Raw genomic sequence first — 23,294 nt, 5'->3', positions numbered from 1 at the left:
CGCCCCCAGCCACGGCTGAGCGCACCCGTGGCACCGCGTCTTCACACTTGACAGGGTGACCTTGACTTAGCTGTTGCAGGGGCAGGGAGTGTTCTTAACGTGGCCTTCACTGGCACCTCCCCACTGACGACCCGGGCGATGCTCCCATCCGTACTGACCAACACACGACCTCTTTCATTCATGGTTTGACCCGGCCATCTTCCTGGGGGTGACTTGTGAGTCTCTGTGCTCTGGATACAAACCCTGGGTCACGTACACGTACTGCGAACGCCTTCGCCTAGCCCACAGCTCACCTTTCTGTTTTGATGATTGTGTCCTTTGAAGATCAAACATTTAAGTTTAGTGAAATCTGATTTATCAAATTTCTTCTTTCATGATCCTGTTTTCTGTGTCCCGAGAAACCTTCGCCAAATCCAAGCTTCCAGTGGTTTTGGTTTTTATGTTTAGGTCTGGGACCCATTGACTTAAATTTGGGGCAGGGGTGAGGGGGCGTTGGGACTTGCGGCTATTTCGGCACATTTGCTGGAAAGTCCGTTCCTCCCCCCTGGACCGCTCTGATGCCCTTGAAGGAAATCACCGGGGCCTGGGTCTTCGCGGTGCAGACCTTCGGCCTCGCACCACGACCGTGCTGCTGGCGGTGGGTGTGGGGTCTTCACAGCTGGAGGCGCCGCCCTCCTCCTCCTGGACTGCCGAGCGCCTGTGACCACAAGTGCAGGCTGGACTTCACGAAATGCTGCTTCTGCATCTATCGAGGTGGTCTTTCCCCCCGTTATGCTGAACGGTCACCAGAAAGTAAAGCATCCTTGCGTTCCTGGGACGAATCCCCTCTAACTGCGCTGGCTCCCGAGGACTCTGTCAGTTAGTCCTCCTTCTCCGTCCCGTGGCAGCCTGGCCTCAGACACAGATGCCTCAAAGGCCATCTCCTGGCCTCTGCAGGTACATGCCCCAAAGGACAAACCTCGTCACGTCACAGTCCCCGTGAACCTCTGCTCGCATCTCCAACTCCTGAGCCTTCGCGGGTGAAAACACCCACACGTCCGAACAGCGACGCCCAAGCCTACGGCCCCATGCAGTGCGCTCCCTCCCACCTCACGGTGCCCCACAGGGCCTCGCCTGCCTCCAGCCCCCGGCATCGGGGGCACAACACAAGGAGTCCAAAATTGCCTGGACCAACTCAGCCCGCGAGGCCGGGGCCAGCCCAAGCAAGCCCCCGTGGTGAGCCTCACGCCATCTTGGGCTGCCCACGTGTGCCCACTGCCCAATTGGCAGGCACTCTGCAGGGCGGAGGAGCCCCAGGAGGAGGCCTCGTCTCCTGCCTCTGCCCCTGCGCAGGGCCAGGTGCGATGAGGTACTGGACATCAACTGGACAGGTTGCTGGAAATGACCGGAGCCAGCAGAAGGCACCAGAGAATGTAACCATGTGTCCAACGCCAGGCCAGGGGCCCAGAGCAGGAGCTGTAGCCCGGCAGCCCCCCAGCACCGAGCACCACCTAGCACAGGGTATGTGCGCAAGAGGCACTAGAACGGTCCAGAGGCGCTTCCAGGGACGGGCCATGCGGGTCTGCTGTGAGCACGGGGGAGTCCTCCACCGTCTAAGGGTGGCTGGCCCCTCCTTCCAGGGGGATCTGGGCAATCTCAGGGACGGCAGCTCCCACCGCTCTGCCTTGCTGCAGGCTTGGTGCTCAGGGGTGCCCACCGTGGCAGAGGCGGGCTGGGAGGGCCCCCAGGAGCCCGGGCAGCTCCCCGCTCCTCACCAGCAGCTCCTCTCAGGCTCTCCCCACAGGCTGAGCCTGCTGGCCCACCCCGCGCTCGCCCTGCCAGCTGGGAAGAGGGCAGGCTTGCCAGGGAGCCGGGACCCGCCTCGCCAGGCGCTCAGCCTGGCCTGAGGCGGCAGCCCCGGCACAAGCACCCGTGCCCAGGACTCATGAGCAGGGCAGGCAGGGCAGAGGGAGGGGCCGACAGGCTGCCCAGGGGCAGGCAGCACCCTCACTGCACCGGCCCAACCAGACCCCGCTCGGCAAGGACGTGCCCGGGGGCAGGGGTGAGAGCCAGAACCCCGGGGGACGGCCGCAGCCACAGGTGAGCGGGAACGGCACCACCTAGTGGTGGCAGCACCCAGGAGGTGCTGCAGCTGGACACCGCCAGGGCCCGGGTCGCCCTGCGCCCCGCACGGGGCCTCGGCCCCCCAATTAGGGCAGTGCCTCCGCCTGAAGGCGTGCAGCGCCCAAGCCCACCAGGCACGAGCTGCTTCCAGGGGCCTCCCTGGCCCCGCTGGTCACTCAGGCCCCGTGGGCTCTGGGGCGCCTGCAGGCGCACGTGCAAATGCATGTTGGCAGAAAAGCCTGTGCTGTCCGTCAGTCTCAAGCCCCTGACCCCAAAGAGGAAAAACAGTATTCTAGGAAGCGCCCTTCCCAGAGGTGGGCGCCGAGGCAGGAGGAAGGGACGGGACCCTCACTGGCTGAGGCCAGTCCAGGACGGCCGCCATCCCGGGAAGGGCGCTGGCCACGTGCCCCAGCGGAGGGTGCCCACCTCTCCCGCCCTCCGCAGGCCGCAGGGACAGCCGACGCCCCCGCTTCTCCCGGCGTCCTCTATCCCTTCCCGGGTCCCGCCGCCGGATTCGAGTTCCTCAGGCGCACCTCCCGAGCCGCCGCCCGCTGGAGAGCGCCATGGACTGCCCCAGCCTGGCCGGCGATTAGCAAGCCCACCCCGGAGCGGCTGGAGCGCAAGGCGCTGAGTGCCTTCTTCCCACTTACGAAGACCTGGGTTCAACCCCCAGTAACCTCCCAAAAATAAACAAGGGCAAGCTCCTCCTCGCAGAACTCAAAAGTCGTCAGCCCTTAGAGACACTGAGCTGGTGGAGCAAGGGTGCGGCCTGGGAATCTGCATTTCCCCCAGCTCGCCAGGTGACCGGTGCCTGGCCGTACGTAGGGCCACAGCCTGTGCTCCGTGGACGGCCACACGGCAACGCCCACTGCAGCCCAGCACAGGAGCTGCCTGAGGCTAAGGCGCCCCAAAACCATATCCAACGCTGGCCCCGGGCGCCCACACACCTGAGGGAAAGCTGAGGCTTCCAACGGCCCTGAAGAGGCGCAGGCACAACCCACACAACAGCGCAGGGGACACTGCGAGCACAGTGCCCGCAACCAGGGAACCGCAGAGACCAAGGAGCTCCGCCCCCAACGGAAGACACGCCACCCAGCACTGCAGAGACCAGCGTCCCGGCTGCTCAGAGGACACCCACGCCGCCCTGCGATTCATGACACCTGAGCCGGGGGCAGCCTCGTCCAGCTCATGGGCAGAGCAGGGAGGAGGGCCAGCCGGGGCGGCACAGGGACACCCCCGAGGGCCCCTGCCCAAGGGAGAGGCCCCAAGAGCCACAGCTTTCTCCCCAGAGCACACACGGTGCACAAGCCCCGGCACTGCTGGACCGCTGGACAGTGCCTCCTGCCCCTCTCCCAGCTGCGGCCCACTGGGAAAGGCTGGACCACACTCAAGCCTGCAGGCACAGGCCCCCCAGAGTTCTGCCCGGGCACAGGTCCACCCGGCTTTCCGAGCACGACCGGGCCCAGGGCCTCCCGGGAGGGACCCTGTGTCGTCCTGCCAGAGGTGCCCACTGGCTAGGCCGCCTGTCCAATCCGGACTGCTCTCGGGCAGACATGGCGCTCGGACGCCCCAGCAGGCCGGCCTGACCAGGCACGAGTGCGCCTCCATCTCCCTCACAAGAAAGAAGTCACCAGGTTTATGATCAGGCTTGAGCGCCCTGGGAAGGGCAGGCTTTCCAGTTAGTAACGAGTCGGGGAACAGGAAGAAGCACAGGCCGATCAGGGCCCGCTGGGCCAGCCCGACAGGAGCCTGGTGCAGGTGGAACGCAGGAGGAAGCGGCAGCGAGTCTGGCCTCTGTGACTTAGCAAGGCAAAGAGAGAACAAAGAGGCATTTTCAAGGGACAGAGAACTGTAGCCAGGAACGCCGGGCGGAGCAGGGTCACTCCGGAGCCGGCAGGTGGGCGGCATAATCATGGGACTCTAGGAGTGGTGTCAGTTTTGGCCCTGTTTCACAGCAGCACGACACGACCCAGGCACCGCAAGTCTTCAAATCACCCCAGCGGGGAAGCAGACTTGGCCCACTGGTTAGGGCGTCCACCTACCACACGGGAGGTCCACGGTTCAAACCCCGGGCCTCCTTGACCCAGGTGGAGCTGGCCCATGCGCAGTGCTGATGCGCGCAAGGAGTGCCCTGCCAAGCAGGGGTGTCCCCCGCGTAGGGGAGCCCCATGCTCAAGGAGTGTGCCCCTTAAGGAGAGCCGCCCAGTGCAAAAGAAAGTGCAGCCTGCCCAAGAGTGGTGCCACACACACGGAGAGCTGACGCAGCAAAATGATGCAACAAAAAGAGACAGATTCCCAGTGCCACTGATATATACAGAAGCGGTCACAGAGGAACACAACAAATGGACACAGAAGTGTGGAAGCAGGTGGGGAAGGGAAAGAAATAAATAAAAAATAAATCTTAAAAAAAAAAAAAAATCACCCCAGCGGAGAGGAGACAGCAGGCTCTTGACAGCATAGGCCACAATGAGCCCAAGAGCATCGGGCACTCACCCCTCCTGAGCCTGGAGCGCTGGGCCACAGCCCAGTGAGGTGTACCACCAGCAGGCGGGGGTACACAGCCCAGGGGAGGGCAGCAGAGGCACAACCACTGGGGCCAGACGAGAGGAGCCCCGAGAGGCCAGGGCAGCAGAGGGTGGGCTGGCCACAGCACACAGGGGCCACCCAGCCTGCCCCGGAGTGGGAGCGAACCCTCCGCCGGCGTTCTCGGGCCTGTGCTGGGGTGTGCCATCAAGCAGCCACACCACCGCCACACCACAGCCACGCCACCGCGCCTGCACTGCTGCCCCTCCTGTGCTGCTGCCACTCCCTTCAGGTGGCTGAAGAGCTAAGAGCTTGGCCTCGGGGCTTGGCTGGGACCACAATCCCTCACAGGGGCTCTTTAACCCTGAAAGCTCAGTTCCTGAAAGGAGCAAGCAACAACCTCCTCAGGATGGTAAAAAAAGCCCTCCGCCGGGTGCCAGCACCGCAGGATGGTCCATTACCGCCACCACTGTGCCACAAACGTTTGGAATTGACGAGGACGCCATTAAGACCCCAGAGGGAAGTCCCTCACTCCACTTGCCTCCTGCTGCCCAAGTGCCCCGCTGAGCCCAAAGGTGTGCAGCCAGGGTCCAGGGCACGTGCTGCAGAGGCCTTGGGGCGGGCACTGGGCCGCCGGACACCAAGAGCGGGCGGGAGCGACACAGCCGCGGCCCCTCCACCTACCGAATGTTCAGGCCCGAAGCCTGGTCCAGCCTCTCCCAGCTCTGCAGCTTCCCCAGCAGCCTCTGGAAGAGAAGACGCAGAGCATCACAGCAGGGCTGCCCCTGCCCTGGCCACGCCGCCACCTCCCCCACAGCAGGGCAGCCCCCGCCCTCGCCACGCCACCACCTCCCTCCACAGCAGGGCCGCCCCCGCCCTGGCCACACCACCCCACCCCCACAGCAGGGCCACCCCCGCCCTCGCCACACCACCACCCCACTCCACAGCCATCCGCTCCACAGCCATGGAGGCCTGTCCAGGCCACATGCCGGCACCATACCTACCAGCCCAGCCCCACCCACCAGAGCTCCAATCCCAGCAGGCGAGGAGGAGGGGTGGGGCGGCGCAAGGAACGGGCCCAGCAGCCTGGGCCCAGGGGACACACCCAGCCCTAGCCAGGAGGCCCCTGGAGACCAGAGGGGTTGAGGAACTTGCCCTAGGACACTCAGCGAGCAAGCGCCCAGGGCAGGACTGAAACCAGCCCGTGACCCAACACCACCAGGCTCTGTGGCCAGAAAAAATGCCGCTGTGACGTCAGGCGTCAGGACAGGCTTGATGCGGAAAGCAGGAGCAGGTCAAAGGGCAAAAAGCCAGGCCCCATCCTGGCCGCGCCGCCCACAGCGCAGTGGTGGACAAGCCACGGGGCGTCCCATTCGGGGTTTCCAACGTTGAGCGCAGGGACCTGAAGCCTGGCCCGGCCGCTCCTCCCAGCGCCTGAGCCGCTCGAGTGACATAGGCGGGAAAGAGCTGGGCTGGCTCGAAACCACAGCATGAGAAGTCCCCTGGGCCTGGGCGCACCCCTCCGCGCGGGCCGCCGGCGGCCTGAGCTGGCAGCAGGGGAGCAGAGCGCAACCGGGGCACGCTCGCATGAGCCCGGGGCCAACCCGAATGCTGGGTGCTTGCTGCTTCTTGTTGTGGGGGGGGCAGTGGGAAGGGCAGGAGGCATGAAGCAGTCAATTCCAAGAAAAACTACGTCCAGAGTAAAGCCCGCTGGGCTCCAGGACCGCCCTCCCAGGCTGCGTGCACACGCAAACCAGCGGCAGAGCGCTCGGCTCGTGCTCTCGCTGAACTCCGGAGCTCAGGCGCCTCGCCAGGCCACGGCAGCTCCAGAAAGGACCGGGCCCCGCACGGCTCAACAACCCTGGCGGGCAAGGAGATGACAAATGGCAAAAACGGGTGGACGATCGCATTTACACCCTTCAGGTCTGGGAAAAACGCTGGGACGACAGCGAGCCGCTTCACCTGGGCACATCCAGAGGCACGTGCCCACGGGCCAGGACGGGGCGCACGGCAGGACAGCTAGCTGGCCACACGGTAGGGAGCCAGGCCTGACTGGCTGTCTCCACGACACTGTCCCACAAAACGCTGCCTGCGAATCCCAGCCGCAGACGCAGGGACGCAGGGACGAGAAACTTGGCACGAGCTTCCTTCCTCTCCCGTAGGTGGGAAGCTGTCTCTACACAGGTGGAGCAGCCCTGCTCTGACTCACCACCTGCTGTACCGCGCTGTCGCGAACCACCACCCACGTGGCTTAAGACAACACACGCTCCACCTTCCCAGGGGTCCTCGTCCCCGCCCCCTCCGCCTGCGATCACACAGGGCCCGCGGGACAGCCCAGGCTGATCTCTCTACATCCCGCCAGCTGATCAGCCACCTGAACCCACCGCGCACTCGACTCCCCTTGGCCGCGCATGCCCACCAACCCGCAGGCTCTGGGGACGAGGACGCGGCCACCCTGGGAGGCCATGGCTGCCCCTCGCATCGCCACAGCAGCCGGCGTGTCCCGCACAGCACCTCACCTCCCGCTCCAGCTCCGAGCTGACCAGCTGCTCCTGCATCTTCTCCTGCCGCCCCAGCCTCCGCTGCAGCCCCTCCAGCTCCTCCTGCAGCAGCCCGTTGGTTTCCCGCATCTCCCTGCAGCCCCAGAGAGAAAAGTTGCTCCCACAGCCCGACCCGGTGCCCCACAGGAGGGACAGCTGCCCCCAGCCCAGGGGCCCGAGGGCACAAGGCCGGGAGGCTCCGGCCCGCTCCTCACCGCAGGCGGGCGTTCTCCTCGCGCAGCTGCTTCAGCTCCCGCTCCACCTTGGGCAGCCGCACCAGCTCAGCCTTCATGTTCTTCACGACGGCAGCGTCCTGCTCCTGCAGCAACAGCTTTTGCTCCAGGTCCTGACAGGCCCAGGGACAGGGAGGACAGACACGGGGAAACTCAGAGCTCCTCTGCCAATGAGCTGCTGACCCAGGTCGTCCGGCGCCTCCCCGCCCACACCCACAACCCGCCCTGGGAAGCCTGCCCTGACTGCAGCCCCAGCGCGCCTCCAGGACCGCGTGTTGACACTGCATGGAAGGCTGGGGCTCCTGCAGCGCAGCCGCCCGAGACCCTCAGCCAGGCTCCCTGAGCACGCGCACCAGCGAGACATGCCACCTGCACCCCCAGCTGAGCTCGCGTCGCTCCAGGATCAAGGAGAGACGCCTCCCACAGCTCCCAGCACGCGGGCCCGATGCAGTGCCCGCAGGACGCAGCCCTGGAGGGGCACAACCACTCACCCTGACCCTCTGCTCCTGCTCTGCTCTCGCCTCCTGGCTGGCCTGGAGTTCCTGAATTTTCTGACTCGCTTCCTGCCATTTTCTATAAAAAGAAAAGGACGCGTGTGCAGACTCACCCAGGGCCCTCCCAGGTCTCCCTGAGTCTGCAGATGTGCATGCCCTCGGCAACAGCACCCCTCAGACCTCAGCCCCCCAGTGGCGAACGCCGCCTCGCATCTCCCTTCTCCCTCCCGCTGCTGCTGGCACTGCGGCTTCCACGAGCCCTGGAGCGACCGCAGATGCGCAGTGGGACAAGCGGCACGGGCCGCTCCTCCAGGGGCTGCACCGCCGGCCCCTTCTCCCAGCCAGCAGCCAGAGCGCCCCTTCTGGGCACAGCTGCCGAGTCAGCAGGTCAACCCCACCGACGACGAGATCCCAGAGGACTCCCAGGCCGCACCTTCCCTCCCAACCGCACCCCACCGGGTGCCCGCCTCCCCCACATAGCGAGGGCTCCAGCCTCTCAGGCCTCTGCTTCCCAGGCTCCGTGCCCGGAGGTCCTGCCCCACCCCCTCCATGGCCCAGTCCAGCTAAATCCAGCACCTTCCATGGAAGCCCTCTCCGCACTGCTGCCTGTCTTTCAAGACGCTGGCAACACCCCAGCTCCGTGGGGCCTGGGCACCAGGGCAGAGGCCCAGCTGGCGTCTCGCCAGCAGCCCACGAACGTGGCGAGCACCTCTGGACCCCGAGCTCAAGGAGGGACGGGCAGCTGGACGGGGAACGGCACAAGACCACGGGGCGTGGGGGGCTGCTCAAATGACCAGACCCGGTGCTGGGCTCGCACGCTCCCCAGCCAGGCTCCAGCCAACCCACCCGGCCCCACCCAGTCGCCGAGCTCTGCACAGGAGCTGAGCTGGCGCACCCTGGGGACCCCGCCCCACTCACGTGAGCTGCAAGTCCAGCTGCTCCTGCAGCCCCTGCTTCTCGGACTCCAGGCACTTCACCTGCATCTCCTGGCTCATGGCGCTCCACTGCAGCTCCGAAATCTGCCCTTTCAACGCGGTGATGGTCTGCAAGCGAGACAGAGCAGACCAGAGAGTGCCTCGCCACGGCTGGATGCGCACAGGGGAGGGAACTTTCCCATGAAGCGGGAAGACACGGACCCCGGAGCCCAAGGAGGATGAGCTGGGCACCCCCGTCTGCCCCAGCGTCCCCCCATCCATGCCTGGGACACCTCCCCCAGAACCGTCTCCAGCAGCGGGCCAGGCACCACCCCTGGCCAGGGGCCTCTGCCTCCCCCCAGCACCCAGAAGCCTGGGGTCCCCAGACAAATGGGGAGACACGGGGCACGGGACCACCAGGAGCTAAGGACGTGCCTGGAGACCCCACCCAGCGCCTGGCACACGTGCCCGTCTGCACACTGGGGACGAGCGGGTGGTGCGGCATCCCTCCTATGCATGCCTCTCTCAGTCTAGAATCTTCTCTACTGTCCCCACCATGCTGCCATTCCAGGACGCAGAGACAGGGGTGGCCACAGAACCACAAGGGCACAGGGCGTGGAGAGGGGCTGAGAGACCGCCCTGGAGACAAGCGAGCTGGGCTGAAAGCCACTGGGAAGAGAAGAGGCCGAGAAGACAGGACGAGGGAGGCAGATGCGGCTCCAGAGACTGGGCTCCCATTTACCACGTGGGAGACCCCGGGTGCGATTCCCGGGGCCTCCTGGAGGAGGCACGCTGGCCTGCGCCGCGAGGAGCTGGTGTTACAACAAAGGGAGACACGGAGGAGCGACAGTTAGAGACTCAGCAGACCAGGGAGCTGGGGGCACAAGCGACTGGGTGACTCTCTCCCACACCGGAGGTCCCGGGATGGGTTCCCGGTGCCTCCTGAAAAAAAGATGAGAAGAGAAAGACAAGCAGACTCAGAGAGAACTCACAGCGAACAGACACAGAACACGGTCAGAAAAAAGGAAAAAACACACAAGATAGAGAAATAAAATGACAGAAACTCGGGAAAGAAAAAAGGAAAACACGACCAGTCAGCAGGCACCCCGCACCAGCTGCCCCTGCACGTTCCTGCCCAGAGGCGCCCTAAGCCCCGAGGCCGCCCTCTCGGGAGGCATGAGCTCCCCAGGGAGAGGCGAGCAGGCGGGCGAGCAAGAGCAAAAGGCCCTCGGAGCAGCCCTTGTCCAGCAGGACAGAAGTGTCAGGACAGAGCCACAGGACGAAGGCAGGGAGGGGACCACGCCCACCCCACAGGGACGCCCAGGCACCCTCTGTGAGCAGGGACCTGTCCTCGAGCACCTGGACTGAGCACCCACTCCCCCTCCAGGCTCCTGTGGAGGCCGGCGCACAGCGCCCACTCGCCACACGTGCCGCTCAGCACACGCTGCTCAATTACGACAACGAGCCGCGAGCTTGGGGATCAGAAAACAGGCATCAGAGAAACCCCCAGAAGAGGAGAGGTCCTTCAAGAGGCCTTATGAGCTCAGTACACAGAGCGGGCGCCCGCAATAGGCTGGACACGGGAGGGCGCGCGGGGAAGCGGGAGATCAACAAGTAAACAGAAACCAACCCTCCAGGCGCTGAGACACGAGGTGGGGGGCTCGCACCTGCGGCCAGGAGCCCACTCAGGGTGTCTCGAGGGCGTGGTGCTCAGGCCCAGGCCCCGGGCCGGCTGCGGCCCCACCCCCCGCTGCAGCGCCCTCAGCAGCCTTTCCACTGCCGTCCAAAAGGGCTGCACTCTGGCTCTGCACAGCACCATCTGGGCTGACCACCCTCTCTGGACCATGTGCGAGGCCCCCGGGTAAGGACGGGGTCAGCGCATCCATCCCCACCACGGCCAGGGCCCAGGGCTGCCACACGCCCCCACCACGGCCAGGCTGCCACACGCCCGCACCACGGCCAGAGCTGCCACACGCCCCCACCACAGCCAGGGCCCAGAGCTGCCACACGCCCCCACCACGGCCAGGGCCCAGGGCTGCCACACGCCCGCACCACGGCCAGAGCTGCCACACGCCCCCACCACAGCCAGGGCCCAGAGCTGCCACACGCCCCCACCACGGCCAGGGCCCAGGGCCGCCACACGCCCCCACCACGGCCAGGGCCCAGGGCCGCCACACGCCCCCACCACGGCCAGGGCCCAGGGCTGCCACACGCCCCCACCACGGCCAGGCTGCCACACGCCCGCACCACGGCCAGAGCTGCCACACGCCCCCACCACAGCCAGGGCCCAGAGCTGCCACACGCCCCCACCACGGCCAGGGCCCAGGGCTGCCACACGCCCGCACCACGGCCAGGCTGCCACACGCCCCCACCACGGCCAGGCTGCCACACGCCCCCACCACGGCCAGGCTGCCACACGCCCCCGCCACGGCCAGGCTGCCACACGCCCGCACCACGGCCAGGGCCCAGGGCTGCCACACGCCCGCACCACGGCCAGGGCCCAGGGCTGCCACACGCCCCCACCACGGCCAGGGCCCAGGGCTGCCACACGCCCGCACCACGGCCAGGGCCCAGGGCTGCCACAAGCCCCCACCACGGCCAGGCTGCCACACACCCCCACCACGGCCAGGCTGCCACACGCCCCCACCACGGCCAGGCTGCCACACGCCCCCACCACGGCCAGGCTGCCACACGCCCGCACCACGGCCAGGGCCCAGGGCTGCCACACGCCCCCACCACGGCCAGGGCCCAGGGCTGCCACACGCCCCCACCACGGCCAGGGCCCAGGGCTGCCACACGCCCCCACCACGGCCAGGGCCCAGGGCTGCCACACGCCCCCACCACGGCCAAGGTCCAGGGCTGCCACACGCCCCCACCACGGCCAGGGCCCAGGGCTGCCACACGCCCCCACCACGGCCAGGGCCCAGGGCTGCCACACGCCCCCACCACGGCCAGGGCCCAGGGCTGCCACATGTCCCCACCACGGCCAGGGCCCAGGGCTGCCACAAGCCCCCACCACGGCCAGGTTGCCACACGCCCCCACCACGGCCAGGCTGCCACACGCCCCCACCACGGCCAGGCTGCCACACGCCCGCACCACGGCCAAGGCCCAGGGCTGCCACACGCCCCCACCATGGCCAGGGCCCAGGGCTGCCACATGCCCCCACCACGGCCAGGGCTGCCACACGCCCCCACCACGGCCAGGGTCCAGGGCCGCCACACGCCCCCACCACGGCCAGGGCCCAGGGCCGCCACACGCCCCCACCACGGCCAGGGCTGCCACACGCAGCTCGGCCAGGCACAGAGGGGCCAGAACAAGCATCTCTTGGGGCGGACTGCGCCCCCAGCGTGCGCCTCAGGAGCAGGAGCAGAGCAAGCAGGCCGTGCTCTCCAGCGCACCCGAGGCAAGGAGCCCGGAGCCGATGCCTGGAGCTGCCAGCTGAGGAGCACCGGGGCCCTCGGGTGCTCCCTCCTGGGGCAGCTCTCCTCTCTCACGGCGCCTGTGAGCGCCCACACCGCAGGGGCGCACAGAGTCCAGGTCCCCGCGTCTCGCGGGCTTCCTTGGGCAGCAGGGCACTGAGGACCGCAGTTCAGTAACTCCGGCTCCAGGGACCTTCCCTGGCTCTAAGAGACCCTGACCACGTCAAGGGAATGCCACCCGAGGTGCCTGCGTCTTCCACCAGCCGAGACGGGACAGGCCAGCACGAGACCAGTATCCCCAGGAAAGGCCACCGAGGCAGCCACACACTGCCGCTGCTCTTGTGGCCACCCTCCCCAACCTGCCCACGTAAAGCAGCTCAACAGAAGCCAAGAGGCTGCGCTCGTCGAGGCCGCAGTGTGAACAAGGCACGCCGGCGTGGATAAAGGACAAAACACGCGGAAAACACAGTGGGGTGGTCGACCTTAAAAGCCCGATTAGAGACCAAGCGGTACCGCCCTGCTAACAAACACCAGAGGATGGGAAACTCCCGCGACTGCGGTTACACGAGGCAGGCGCGCAGGGGCCCAGGTGGGAAGGGGAGAACGAAGCAGACACGCCTGAGCCCGCAGGAGAGCGTGGCCCCAGGGCGCGGGGGCAGAGCGGCCGCCTCACCTCGCTGGCCTCCGCCAGGCTGTCCTCCTTCTCCCGCAGCCGCTTGCTGGCTTCGGCCAGGCTCTGCCTGCACGACCTGCTGCGCTCCAGCTGCTCCTGCATCTTCGCCTCGGCCTCGGCCTCCCGCTCCTGGAGCTGCCTGATGCGCGACAGGAGCTCCTGGTTGCGGTCCACCTCGCGCTGTCAAGGAGGGGGGGTCCCAGTGAGTGCCGCGGAGGAGGGCTCCTCCCAGGACAGGGAGCAGGGAGCCGGGGGCCAGGCCAGGGTCCGAGCCAAGGCCCCAGCAGGCCCGGGGCAGGCCTGGGTGCCAGGGAGCCGCCGCCCCCCATGGGCGGGAAGATGGGCGGCCAAGGGGCGCGCTGCAGGGACCGCCCACACACTCCTGCGCCCACACCGATGGTTGCCTGGGCAGGGAAGCCGAGTTCAGAATCTACCTCAGCAGGACGCGGCTGCCTCTGCAGCCCCAGCCCATCTGACCGACGCGGCTGCCTAACGCAAGCCGGCCCCGGCCCGCTCAGCACGCAGGCCAGCCCCCACTGTCCACACCAGGGCGAGGCACAGGAGGGCCACACCGGGGCTAGTCTACAGGCCGTCTACACCTGGTCGAGCCTGCAGGCAGTCTATACCAGCCCTAGTCTACAGGAGGTCTACACCAGCCACAGTCTAAAGTCCACACCGGGTTGAGACTACAGGTGGTCTACACCGGCCCTAGTCTACAGGAGGTCTATACCGGATCAAGGCACAGGCAGTCTACACCAGTTCTAGTCTACAGCAGGTCTACACCCGGTTGAGCCTGTAGACAGTCTACACCAGCCCTAGTCTACAGCAGGTCTACACCAGGTCGAGCCTCCAGGCAGTCTACACCAGCCCTAGTCTAAAGTCCACACCAGGTCGAGACTACAGGTGGTCTACACTGGCCCTAGTCTATAGGCAGTCTACACCGGGTTGAGCATGCAGGCGGTCTACACCAGCCCTAGTCTACAGGAGATCTACACTGGCCATAGTCTAAAGTCCACACCGGGTTGAGCCTACAGGTGGTCTACACTGGCCCTAGTCTACAGATGGTCTAAACCAACACTAGTCTACAGTCCACACCCAGCCGAGCCTACAAGTGGTCTACAATGGCCATAGTCTACAGCTGGTCTACACCCAGCCGAGCCTGCAGGCGGTCTGCACTGGGCCCAAGTCTGCAGATGATCCACATCTGGCGGGCCCTACAGGTGGTCCACACTGGCCCAAGCCTGCAGACAGCGCATGCTCCCTCACGTAGCCCCTCGAGAAGCTACGGGCTTGAGCAAAGCCCCTCGGCTGGGAGGCAGGGCAGCACTTTAGACTCACACGCAGCCATTCTAACGATCTGCAAATAGCGCCAAAGAGCTCCTGGGAGGCACAGAGCTTACCCAGCCCGAGAAGGGAGGGGAGGTGGAGCAGAGGCAGGAGCAGCACCCCACACGCTGGCCTGTGGCGCCTTCCCCTCCACGACGCCCAGGTGCCTGAGCATGGCTCACACAGAGCCAGTGCTGGCCATGACCTCAGAAGGGTTTCCTAGGACCAGAGGCCGGGCTGTGGCCTCCTGGGGACAGAGCCTCAACTCAGGACTCAAGGGGACGGCCCCCAACAGCCAGTCGGGGGGGCCCCGCGAGGCAGGAACCGGCGCCCTTTCATTGGCGGCGCCCGGTCAACGCTGCTCAGATGACAGGGTGGGGCAAGGCCCTTCCGCGGCTTGGCTCAGGCCAGTCTCAGAGTGGACAGGAACCACCAGTCAGAGGAACTGGGGCCCACCCGCGCCTACCCAGCCCCTGCCCAAACCCTCACAGATGCCCAGGAGCCAAAGCAACAACTGAAAAGCAATTGGAGTCCTGGGTCCCATCTGGCAACGACTGAGGAGCAGGAAAAAGAGGCCTCTTAGGTGCGGGCACTCAGCCGGGGCCCAGGATCTAGCTCAGGCACCCCACGCCCTTGGGTCTGCCTGGGAAGAGTTTTGCAGGGACCCTGCAGCGTTCCTCCCTTGGCCCCAGCACCCCTTGGGCACCCGCGTGGCGCAGCTGCGCCCGACACCGGGGATCGGGTGGCCAGGACGGGGCTGCCCTCAGGGAGCCGAGAGCCCTGCCCGGACCCTCCTGCCTAGAGCGAGGGCAGCGCCGTCCCCCCGACGCAGGGTCCCATGCCCCCTTCCTGCCGGGACTGTCCTCCTAGGACTGACCCGGGACATCAGCAAAGGCTGGCCGCACAGAAACCCCCGTGGCAGCGATGGGCCGTCACTGAAGCCACAGCCGCTCTCCCTGGCCCTCTGGCCGACGTGGCCCACACCAGAACCCACACGCCCGTGTGAATGAGTTGGCTGGTGCCACGCCCTTACACCACTGGCTACTTTCACAGGACGAGGAGTGCGAGGTATCACATCAGGAGAGGGGCCAGGTGCCCACCTGGTAGGGGCAGGGAGGCCAGGACCAGATGAAGCAGCCGCTGCGGCCACACCGCCTGGCCCGAGACCCCCGCATCAACCCGGGGCTTCCTAAACCCGCACACCCGCACGACTCGGTGTTCTGCTCCACCTGCCCTCCACACCTTCTTGAGGCAGGTGGACGCTGGGAGGCCCAGCGGAGAGGCGTGCCGGCCGGGCCGCTCCCACCAAGCGCCAGCAGGGATCCCCGCACCAGCCGCGTCACACGGCCTCCTCAAGAAGGAAGGCGCTGGCCACCCAGGGTCGCAGAGTCAGGAGCCGTGCAGGACCCCCGAGGCCCCAGGCCCCGGGCGGAAGTGGCCCTGCCCCCCGCCCGCACCCACCTCATAATTCCTGGCACTGGTGGAGGCCGCTCGCTCCAGCTCCACACGCGCCCGCTTGTGGCTCAGCTCCATCTGCATCTTCTCCCGCTCCACCTGGATGAGGTGGGACTTGGAACGGATCTGCTCTGCTCTCTCCTCCAACTGAGCAGGTGACAAAAGAAAGACAAGATCCTGGGCTGCTGTGCCAGGGAGCTCTGCGTCCCTGACCCAGGAGGCCTCGAGCAGAGAGAACCACCCAGCGCGGGCCCCGGTGGGAAAGGAGCAGGGAGGCCGCAGGAGAGGAGGGCACCCTTCAGGGGTCCGAGGGGAGCTGGCTTAGGAGACGGCGTCTACACCGTCCTGCACTCAAACAGCCCTCATCAATGACGGCGCCACAGCTCAGGGGGCCCGACCAGGGTCTCCCGGGGCCCCGTGCAAGGTGCCAGCTGGCTGCGCGGTCCTCTGAGCTCGGGATCCGCGCCCAGGCTCTGTGGTTGTAGGAATGGAGACCTGTCTCCTGGCTGGTGTCAGCCGGGCCACGGTCGGCCCCCGCCGCCCCTCCACCTGCACAGCCAGCAGGGGCGATCCGCCTCGGCTCTGAATCTCTCTGCCATCTCCATCTGACCTCCAGGCCCGGGTTTAAAGGGCTCGTGTGATGAGGTCCGGCCCACCCATGTAATCGCCCTGTTAGTCAACTGACTCGAGACCTTTGTGTGTCTTCCAAATCCCTTGCCGGAAGCACCGAGGCAGTGCTTGAGTGAAGAGCAGGGCAAGTCTGTGGGCACCGGGGGCGGGAGTCCGGGGGGGCCGCCTTCAAATCCTGCCTACCCCCAAGGGCACAAGGCTTGGTGGGCCTCTCGACAACCCTAGCTTCAAGAGGCCTCTGCCCCAGGGCTGGAGCCTGGCTACCGCAGGAGGAAGCAGGCTAGCCGCATGGCTCTCCGGGCAAGCTCAGAAGCGCAGCCTCTCAGGCCGCACCCCAGACCCAGTGAATCCTCCTCTCAGGCACGTTCCCGAGGATCCGGGTGCAAGTCAGTCGGCAGGGCTCTAGGCCGGGTGGGTGCTACTGGCACCCAGGGGTGGAGATGCTGCTGAACAGCCCATGGGGTGGCCAGTCGGAGGCTGTGGGCCCCTGGTGGAAGGAAGGCGCCACCCCCACCGCCCACTAGGGCTGCGGGGCCTACAGTCCCCGTGTCCACAGGGCCTTCTTCCCGTACAGCCCCCTTCCCTCCAGCCCCCCTTCCCTCCAGCCCCAGCCGCACTGGGGCCAACCCGCCGGCGGCAGCCTGGCCGGACTCATGGGGACAAGCACGCCCTCCACGTCTGCCTCAAAGTCTGTCCGCCTCCCAAATTGGACAGGCGCGGCAGAGGACTGGCGGCCTACGTACCGGCCGCCGGGGCGCGCCCTCCTGGGACGGGGACTTCATCTGAGAGAAAGCAAGTGAGCACTGCCCTTACCCAGCGAGCACGCGGCGTGCCGAGCGGCCCGCGCACTCAGAGGCGGTGCGGGTGCTGGCAGGTGGATTCCATGAGCTCCACCTCGTTTCATGAGGACCCCCACCCTCAGGGTCCTCTGTGCCATCCCCAGCGTTCGGGGTGGGCGCCACAGAAAGGGCAGAGGCCACAGGTCCCGACCTGGGGCAGCCGTGGTCCATGACGGAGGCGCGGGCGACAGCCTTCCCTTCCAGCACGAACGAAGACGCTCGACACAGCAGCTCAGTGAGAACGGGTGGCTCCACGGTCATTCCGAGTCTAGAGCTCATGATTCTGACACAGAGGCCAAAAATTCCCAAACGCTTGCATCCTGACATTTTTCAGACCGGATATCAACTTCTTGTCTTCCCAACTAGCGAAGGTCAAAGGTGGCCACGAGGGAATACCACCGTTCTTCACCAGAGCTTTAGCACCCAAAGGGAGAAGCAAGCATGAATGACCTAACCTCAGAGTAAACAGGCGCTGCCACGACAAGACGGGGAGAAGTTTACCCTCACAATGGACACTCCAAACAGCCGGCGTGCGCTGGGATGCCACGGGCCCCGCCGGGGCTCCAGCAACCACAGGAGCCACTGGACAGCCGACTGAGGCCCCTCAGCAGAGGAGCCGGCAGGGGCCGCGGCTGCCCGTCTGCACCCGTCACCCCTGCCCCGGCCGGCACACCGCCTGCGGCCGAGCCCTCTGTGGCGTCTGCAGCGAGCACTCCCAGGAACTCGGTCAAGCGGAAGACGACAGCGTGGAACGTCGCAGACGCCGCCTGCCACAGCCTTAGGCCCAGGTCAGCACGCGTGCCCCGCCCCTCACGCCACCATCTCGGGCCCGCTCGCTCACCAGGCTGCGCGGCCGTCTTGCCACGTGCCAGGCCTGCGCTGGCTGCAGCCATCTGGAATGTCCGTGAGCTCGTCGGTGTAGCCTGACGCACTCTGGGCCATGGACCAATCAGCCTTGAAGCCAGGGGTCCAGGGCAGACCCCAACACGGGCTGTCTCCCTACAGGGCCTCTCGCTTCCACCCGCCTGTACCTGACAGGGCCCCACCCGCCCAGGCACCTCTACCTGGGGACCCCTGCTGGCACCTGCCACTCACCTGCATGCTCTGCTGATACTGGAGCTGCAGGGAGCCATGCGCAGAGCTGGCGACGTCCCGTCCAGACGTGCCCTCCACGCGCTGGGCAATGAAGCTGTTCAGAGACCGCAGAGTGGACAAGACAGTGGTGTTCTCCCCCAGGTCCTCCATGCCACGTGCTTCTGCAGGGAGCCCAAGGAAAGGTCATGGGGTGCACTGGCGCTTCTTGGCAAGTCCACCCCAAAGCTTCTTAGGACCCCAGAAAGGTTCTGGTGTCTGCCACCATGCTCTTAGGAAGGTAAGTGGGAGCCCATACTCCCACATCAGCAGAGAAGAGTTGGAGGCACAGAAGGACAGGCCACCGACCTCAGCCACCAAGCCCAGGACAAGCAGCTCCAGCAGGGAAGGTGGCCCGTCTTCCACATCAGCCCACAATGCCAGGCCTTCTGGGAATCAACACCACATGAAGCAGTGGTAACAAAGCAGGCCAGAGCCAGGTCACTGGTGACAGGCGCTGACAGTACTAGTAACAGAGCGGGCCAGAGCCAGGTCACTGGTGACAGGCGCTGACAGTACTAGTAACAGAGCGGGCCAGAGCCAGGTCCCCAGTGACAGATGCTGACAGTACTAGTAACAGAGCGGGCCAGAGCCAGGTCCCCGGTGACAGACACTGACAGTACTAGTAACAAAGCGGGCCACATCCAGGTCACTGGTGACATACACTGACAGTACTATCAACAAAGCGGGCCAGAGCCAGGTCACCAGTGACATACGCTGACAGTACTAGCAACAAAGCGGGCCAGAGCCAGGTCACCAGTGACATACGCTGACAGTACTAGTAACAAAGCGGGCCAGAGCCAGGTCACCAGTGACATACGCTGACAGTACTAGTAACAAAGCGGGCCAGAGCCAGGTCACCAGTGACATACGCTGACAGTACTAGTGACAAAGAGGGCCAGAGCCAGGTCACTGGTATCGTAGGTTAACAACGTGCATTAGTCCTGTGCCATCGTCGACACGCTAGCTGTCGGCTGTTCCCGAGCACCCAGCCGGGAGCCTCCCTGCCTCCTCGCCTAACTGGGACTACTGACAGCAACTTGGCAACATTGTTCAGGCTCAGCCACAGTCCCAGAAACGTCTTCAGCTGTTGCCACACAGTTCTGTTGTTTGTGAGGTTTGCAGGGTTTTTTGCTTCATCTTTTCTTTATTTTTATTGTGGTAACAAACACACGACACACAACTTCCTGACTTACCTGCCGACAAGTAAACAATCCCGTGGCACTCACCAGCCACGGTGTTGTGCTGCCACACCACCACCCAGTACTAACTCCCCACCCCAAATAGAACTCTGCACTAAGCAGCCACTCCCCATTCCCCCACCCCGGCAACCTGCAATCTACTGTCTCTACAGATTGGCATACTCTGGCTATTTCACTTAACCTCTGTCCTTCGGTGACTGACGAGTGTCACTCCGTCTTCAAGGTCCACCCGTGCAGCCGCACGTAGTGGAATTCCATGCCTGCTCGTGTTGATGCCTGCACCTGCAGTGGGCACCTGGATCCCACCATCCTTTGGCTCTTGTGCATGTGCTGCTGTGAACAGCTGTGGACAGAGTACCTATCCAAGCCCGGCTTGCAATTCTCTGAGGCATATACCTAGAGGTGGGACTGCCGGGCCATGGGAACGCTCAGTCCTTCTCAGCAGCAGCGGCCACACCATTCCATGTTCCCACCAGCAACGCCTACTTCTCCCTGTCCTCACCAACACTTGTTATTTTCCATTGCTTAAATAACAGCCATTCTACTAAGTATGAAATGGTATCTCACTGTGGTTTTAATTTGCATTTCCCTAATGGCTATGATGTTGAGCATCTTTTCATGTGCTTATTGGCCATTTGTATTTCTTCTTTGGAGAAACGTCTATTCATTACCTTTGCCTGTTTTTTAATTGGTTTGTCTTTTGGTTGTTGGACAGTAGGAGCTCACTATATATTTATATTCTGGATATTAAACCCTGATCAGATATATGGTTCCCAAATATCTTCTCCTATCCTGTAGGTTGTCTTTTCACTGTTTCTTTTTTAACACTTTTTTTTATTAAATAGATGACAAAGAACATTACATTAAAAAAACATAAAAGGTTCCCATATAACCCACTCCACCATTTTTGTAAATTGTGTTTTTTTTAAGATACATACATCACAAAAAAGGTTAATTATAAAAAACATAAGAGGTTCCCATATACCCCCACCCTCCGACCCCACTCCTTCCACACTAACAACCTTCCCCGTCCTTGTGGCACACTCATCACACTTAGCAAACACATCCTGGGGCACTGCTGCACTGCACAGATTATAGTTTACATTGTAGCTTACACTCTCCCCCAGTACATTCAGTGGGTTATGGCAGGATACATAACGTCCAGCATCTGTCCTTGCAATATCATTTAGGACAACTCAAAGTCCCAAAAATGCCCCGTATCATATCTCTTCTTCCCTCTCCCTGCCCTCAGCAACTACCGTGGCCACATTCTCCACCTCAATGCTACAACTGATGCACAAGTTTTTAATTTTGATAATGTCCAATTTATCTATTTTTCCTTTCGTTGCTCATGCTTTTGTTATAAGGTCTAAGAATCTATTGCCTAAAAGGCCTTGAAGGTATTTCTGTTTTCTTCTAAGAGTTTCGTAGTTTTACCTGTTATACTTAGGTGTCAGGTTCATTTTGAGTTAATTTTTATACACGGTGGGCAGTAGAAGTCCACTTTCATACTTTCGCATGTGGATATCCAGTCCCCCCAGCACCATTCATTAAAGACACTCTTCTTTCCTCATGAGTGGACTTAGCACCCTTGTCTAAAATCAATTGGCCAGAGACTGGTAGGTTTATTTCTGAAGTTTCAATTCTACTCCATTGGGCTCTCCACCTGTCCTTGTTCCTGCACCACTGTTTTGATTAATGTAGCTCTGTAATAAGTTTTGAATTTGGAAAGTGTAAATCCTCCAACCGAGTCCTTCTTTTTCAAGACGGTTTTAGTTTTTCAGGGTCCCTTTGAGTTCCATGTGAAGTAGTTTGGTTTTTCCATTTCTGCAAGAAGGTTGTTGGCATTTTGACTGGGATTACATTAAATCTGTAAACCACTTAACAGTATGTCTTCCAAGCCACAAGCCTGGGTTATCTTGCCTATTCTACTAGCCACGTGCATTGAGACCTTGGGCAAGGAGCTTCCCATCTCTGACCACCGGTTTCTTATTTGCAAGATGGAAGTGGTAACAACTATCATACTTTCCTCAAATGAAGAAATGAAGGTGATCCCAAGGAACCCACAAGAAAACTACTAGAGCTAACAAATTCAGCAAAGCACCAGGGTACAAGATCAACAGGCAAAAATCAATCACATCTCTATACACTAGTAATGAACAACCTGAAGAGGAGAATAAGAAAATTCCATGTACAACAGCATCTAAAAGAATGAAATATCCAGGAATAAATTTCACAAAGGAGATAAAAGTTTTGGACAGTGAAAGCCACAAAACATTGCTGAAAAAAATTAAAGATGACCTCAGTAAATGGCAAAATAGCTATGCTCATGGATTGGAAGACTTAATACTATCTTAGTTTGCTAAAGGCTGCCGATGCAATATGCCAGAAATGGGTTAGCTTTTATAACGGGAATTTATTAGGTTAAAAGCTCACAGTTCTGAGGCTGTGAAAATGTCCAAATCAAAGCATCATCAGAGATGCTGTCTCACCAAAGGTCAGCTGCTGGCCATCCTGGACTCCTGCCAGCTGGCAAGGCACAATAGTGACTGGTGTCTACTTTTGCCTCCAGGCTCACTTTCTGTCCAAGCTCAACTGTGGGGATCAGGCCCGTGGCTCTTCTCTCCCTTCTTTTCTGGTCCTTGAGTCTTTGAAGCTGGTGGCTCTTCTCCCCCTTCTTTTCTGGTCCTTGAGTCTTTCAGCCTCAGGCAAAGGTGGCTTCCTCTCAGCCTCCGCGTTGCGTTCCGTTCTCTTGAGTCCAGCTGCTGGGTTCTTTTACAGCTTCTTTCTGTGCATCTCTGCTCTTAGTCTTCCATTTATAAAGGATTCAGTAAAAGGATCAGGACCCACCCTGAGTCCCACAATCTAACCTAAAGTGATCTTATCAAAAGGTCCCTTAACAGAAACTAACTAAAAGGCCCCACATACCACAGGTTCACATGCACAGGAATGGGTTAGTTTATGAACCCAATTTTCTGGGGTTCACAAAAATTTGGAACTGGCCTAAGGATAGGCACATAGACCAATGAAACAGAATTTGACCCACATTATCTATGGCCAAGTAATTTCTGACCAGAGTGCTAAGTCCACACTGGGAAAGAACAGTCTCTTCAACAAACAATGCTGGGAGAAACGGAAATCCAACGCTGAAGAATGAAGTGAGCCCACTACCCCACACCATACACAAAATCAAATCAAAATGGATCAAGGACCTAAATATAAGCGCTAAAACTATACACTCTTAGAAGAAAACAAAGGGGCAAATCTTCATAATTTGGGATTTGGCAACAGTTTCTTAAATATGACACCAAAGGCATGGGCAACAAAAGAAATAATACATTGGAACTCATCAAAATTAAAACCTTTCTGCATCAAAGAATATTATCAAGAATGTGAAATGACAAACTACAGAATGGGAGGAAATATTTGTAAACCACATGTAAAGACTTAATAACCACAGTATATAAAAACCATTTATAAGGCGATAACTCAAAGACAACTCAATTTAAAATCAGGGAAAGAACTTGAGCATTTGTCAAAGAGCATATACAAATGGCCAATAAGCACATGAAAAGATGCTCAACATCATTAGCCGTTAGGGAAATGTAAATCATAAGACCACTTCACCACCACAAGGATGCTTCCTATTGAAAAGCTGGAAAACAACAGTGTTGGAAGGGATACCGACAAATGGGACCTCTAGTGCATTGGCAGGAATGTAAAACGGTGCAGCCACTGTGTAAACAAATGGCAGCTCCTCAAAAAGTTGAATATATAATATGCAACCTGGAAACTGCACTCCTAGGTAGAT

The 23,294-nt window shown here is 61.9% G+C and overlaps 1 protein-coding gene across 2 annotated transcripts in view; it reads right to left on the bottom strand.

Annotated features, from left to right (window-relative positions):
- The window catches only part of LOC101419119 (mitotic arrest deficient 1 like 1), a 75,279-nt gene that overhangs the window by 51,468 nt on the left and 517 nt on the right, over positions 1-23,294 (bottom strand). Inside the window, exons 2-9 of one of the 2 annotated variants that reach the window (XM_058292472.2) lie at positions 18,246-18,406; positions 15,688-15,828; positions 12,901-13,080; positions 8,812-8,936; positions 7,891-7,972; positions 7,382-7,512; positions 7,146-7,260; positions 5,311-5,372 (exon numbers count right to left, since the gene is read on the bottom strand). In XM_058292472.2, coding sequence (XP_058148455.2) covers positions 5,311-5,372; positions 7,146-7,260; positions 7,382-7,512; positions 7,891-7,972; positions 8,812-8,936; positions 12,901-13,080; positions 15,688-15,828; positions 18,246-18,395 — 986 coding nt within the window. In that variant the 5' untranslated portion in view covers positions 18,396-18,406. Of the gene's footprint in view, positions 1-5,310; positions 5,373-7,145; positions 7,261-7,381; positions 7,513-7,890; positions 7,973-8,811; positions 8,937-12,900; positions 13,081-15,687; positions 15,829-17,301; positions 17,531-18,245; positions 18,407-23,294 lie in introns of those variants that run through there. The other variant, XM_071213567.1, reaches the window with a different exon arrangement.

This window comes from Dasypus novemcinctus, assembly GCF_030445035.2.
Source record: "Dasypus novemcinctus isolate mDasNov1 chromosome 23 unlocalized genomic scaffold, mDasNov1.1.hap2 SUPER_23_unloc_1, whole genome shotgun sequence".
In the NCBI taxonomy this organism is placed as follows: domain Eukaryota; kingdom Metazoa; phylum Chordata; class Mammalia; order Cingulata; family Dasypodidae; genus Dasypus; species Dasypus novemcinctus.
This window is presented reverse-complemented; position numbering and strand designations above follow the sequence as displayed.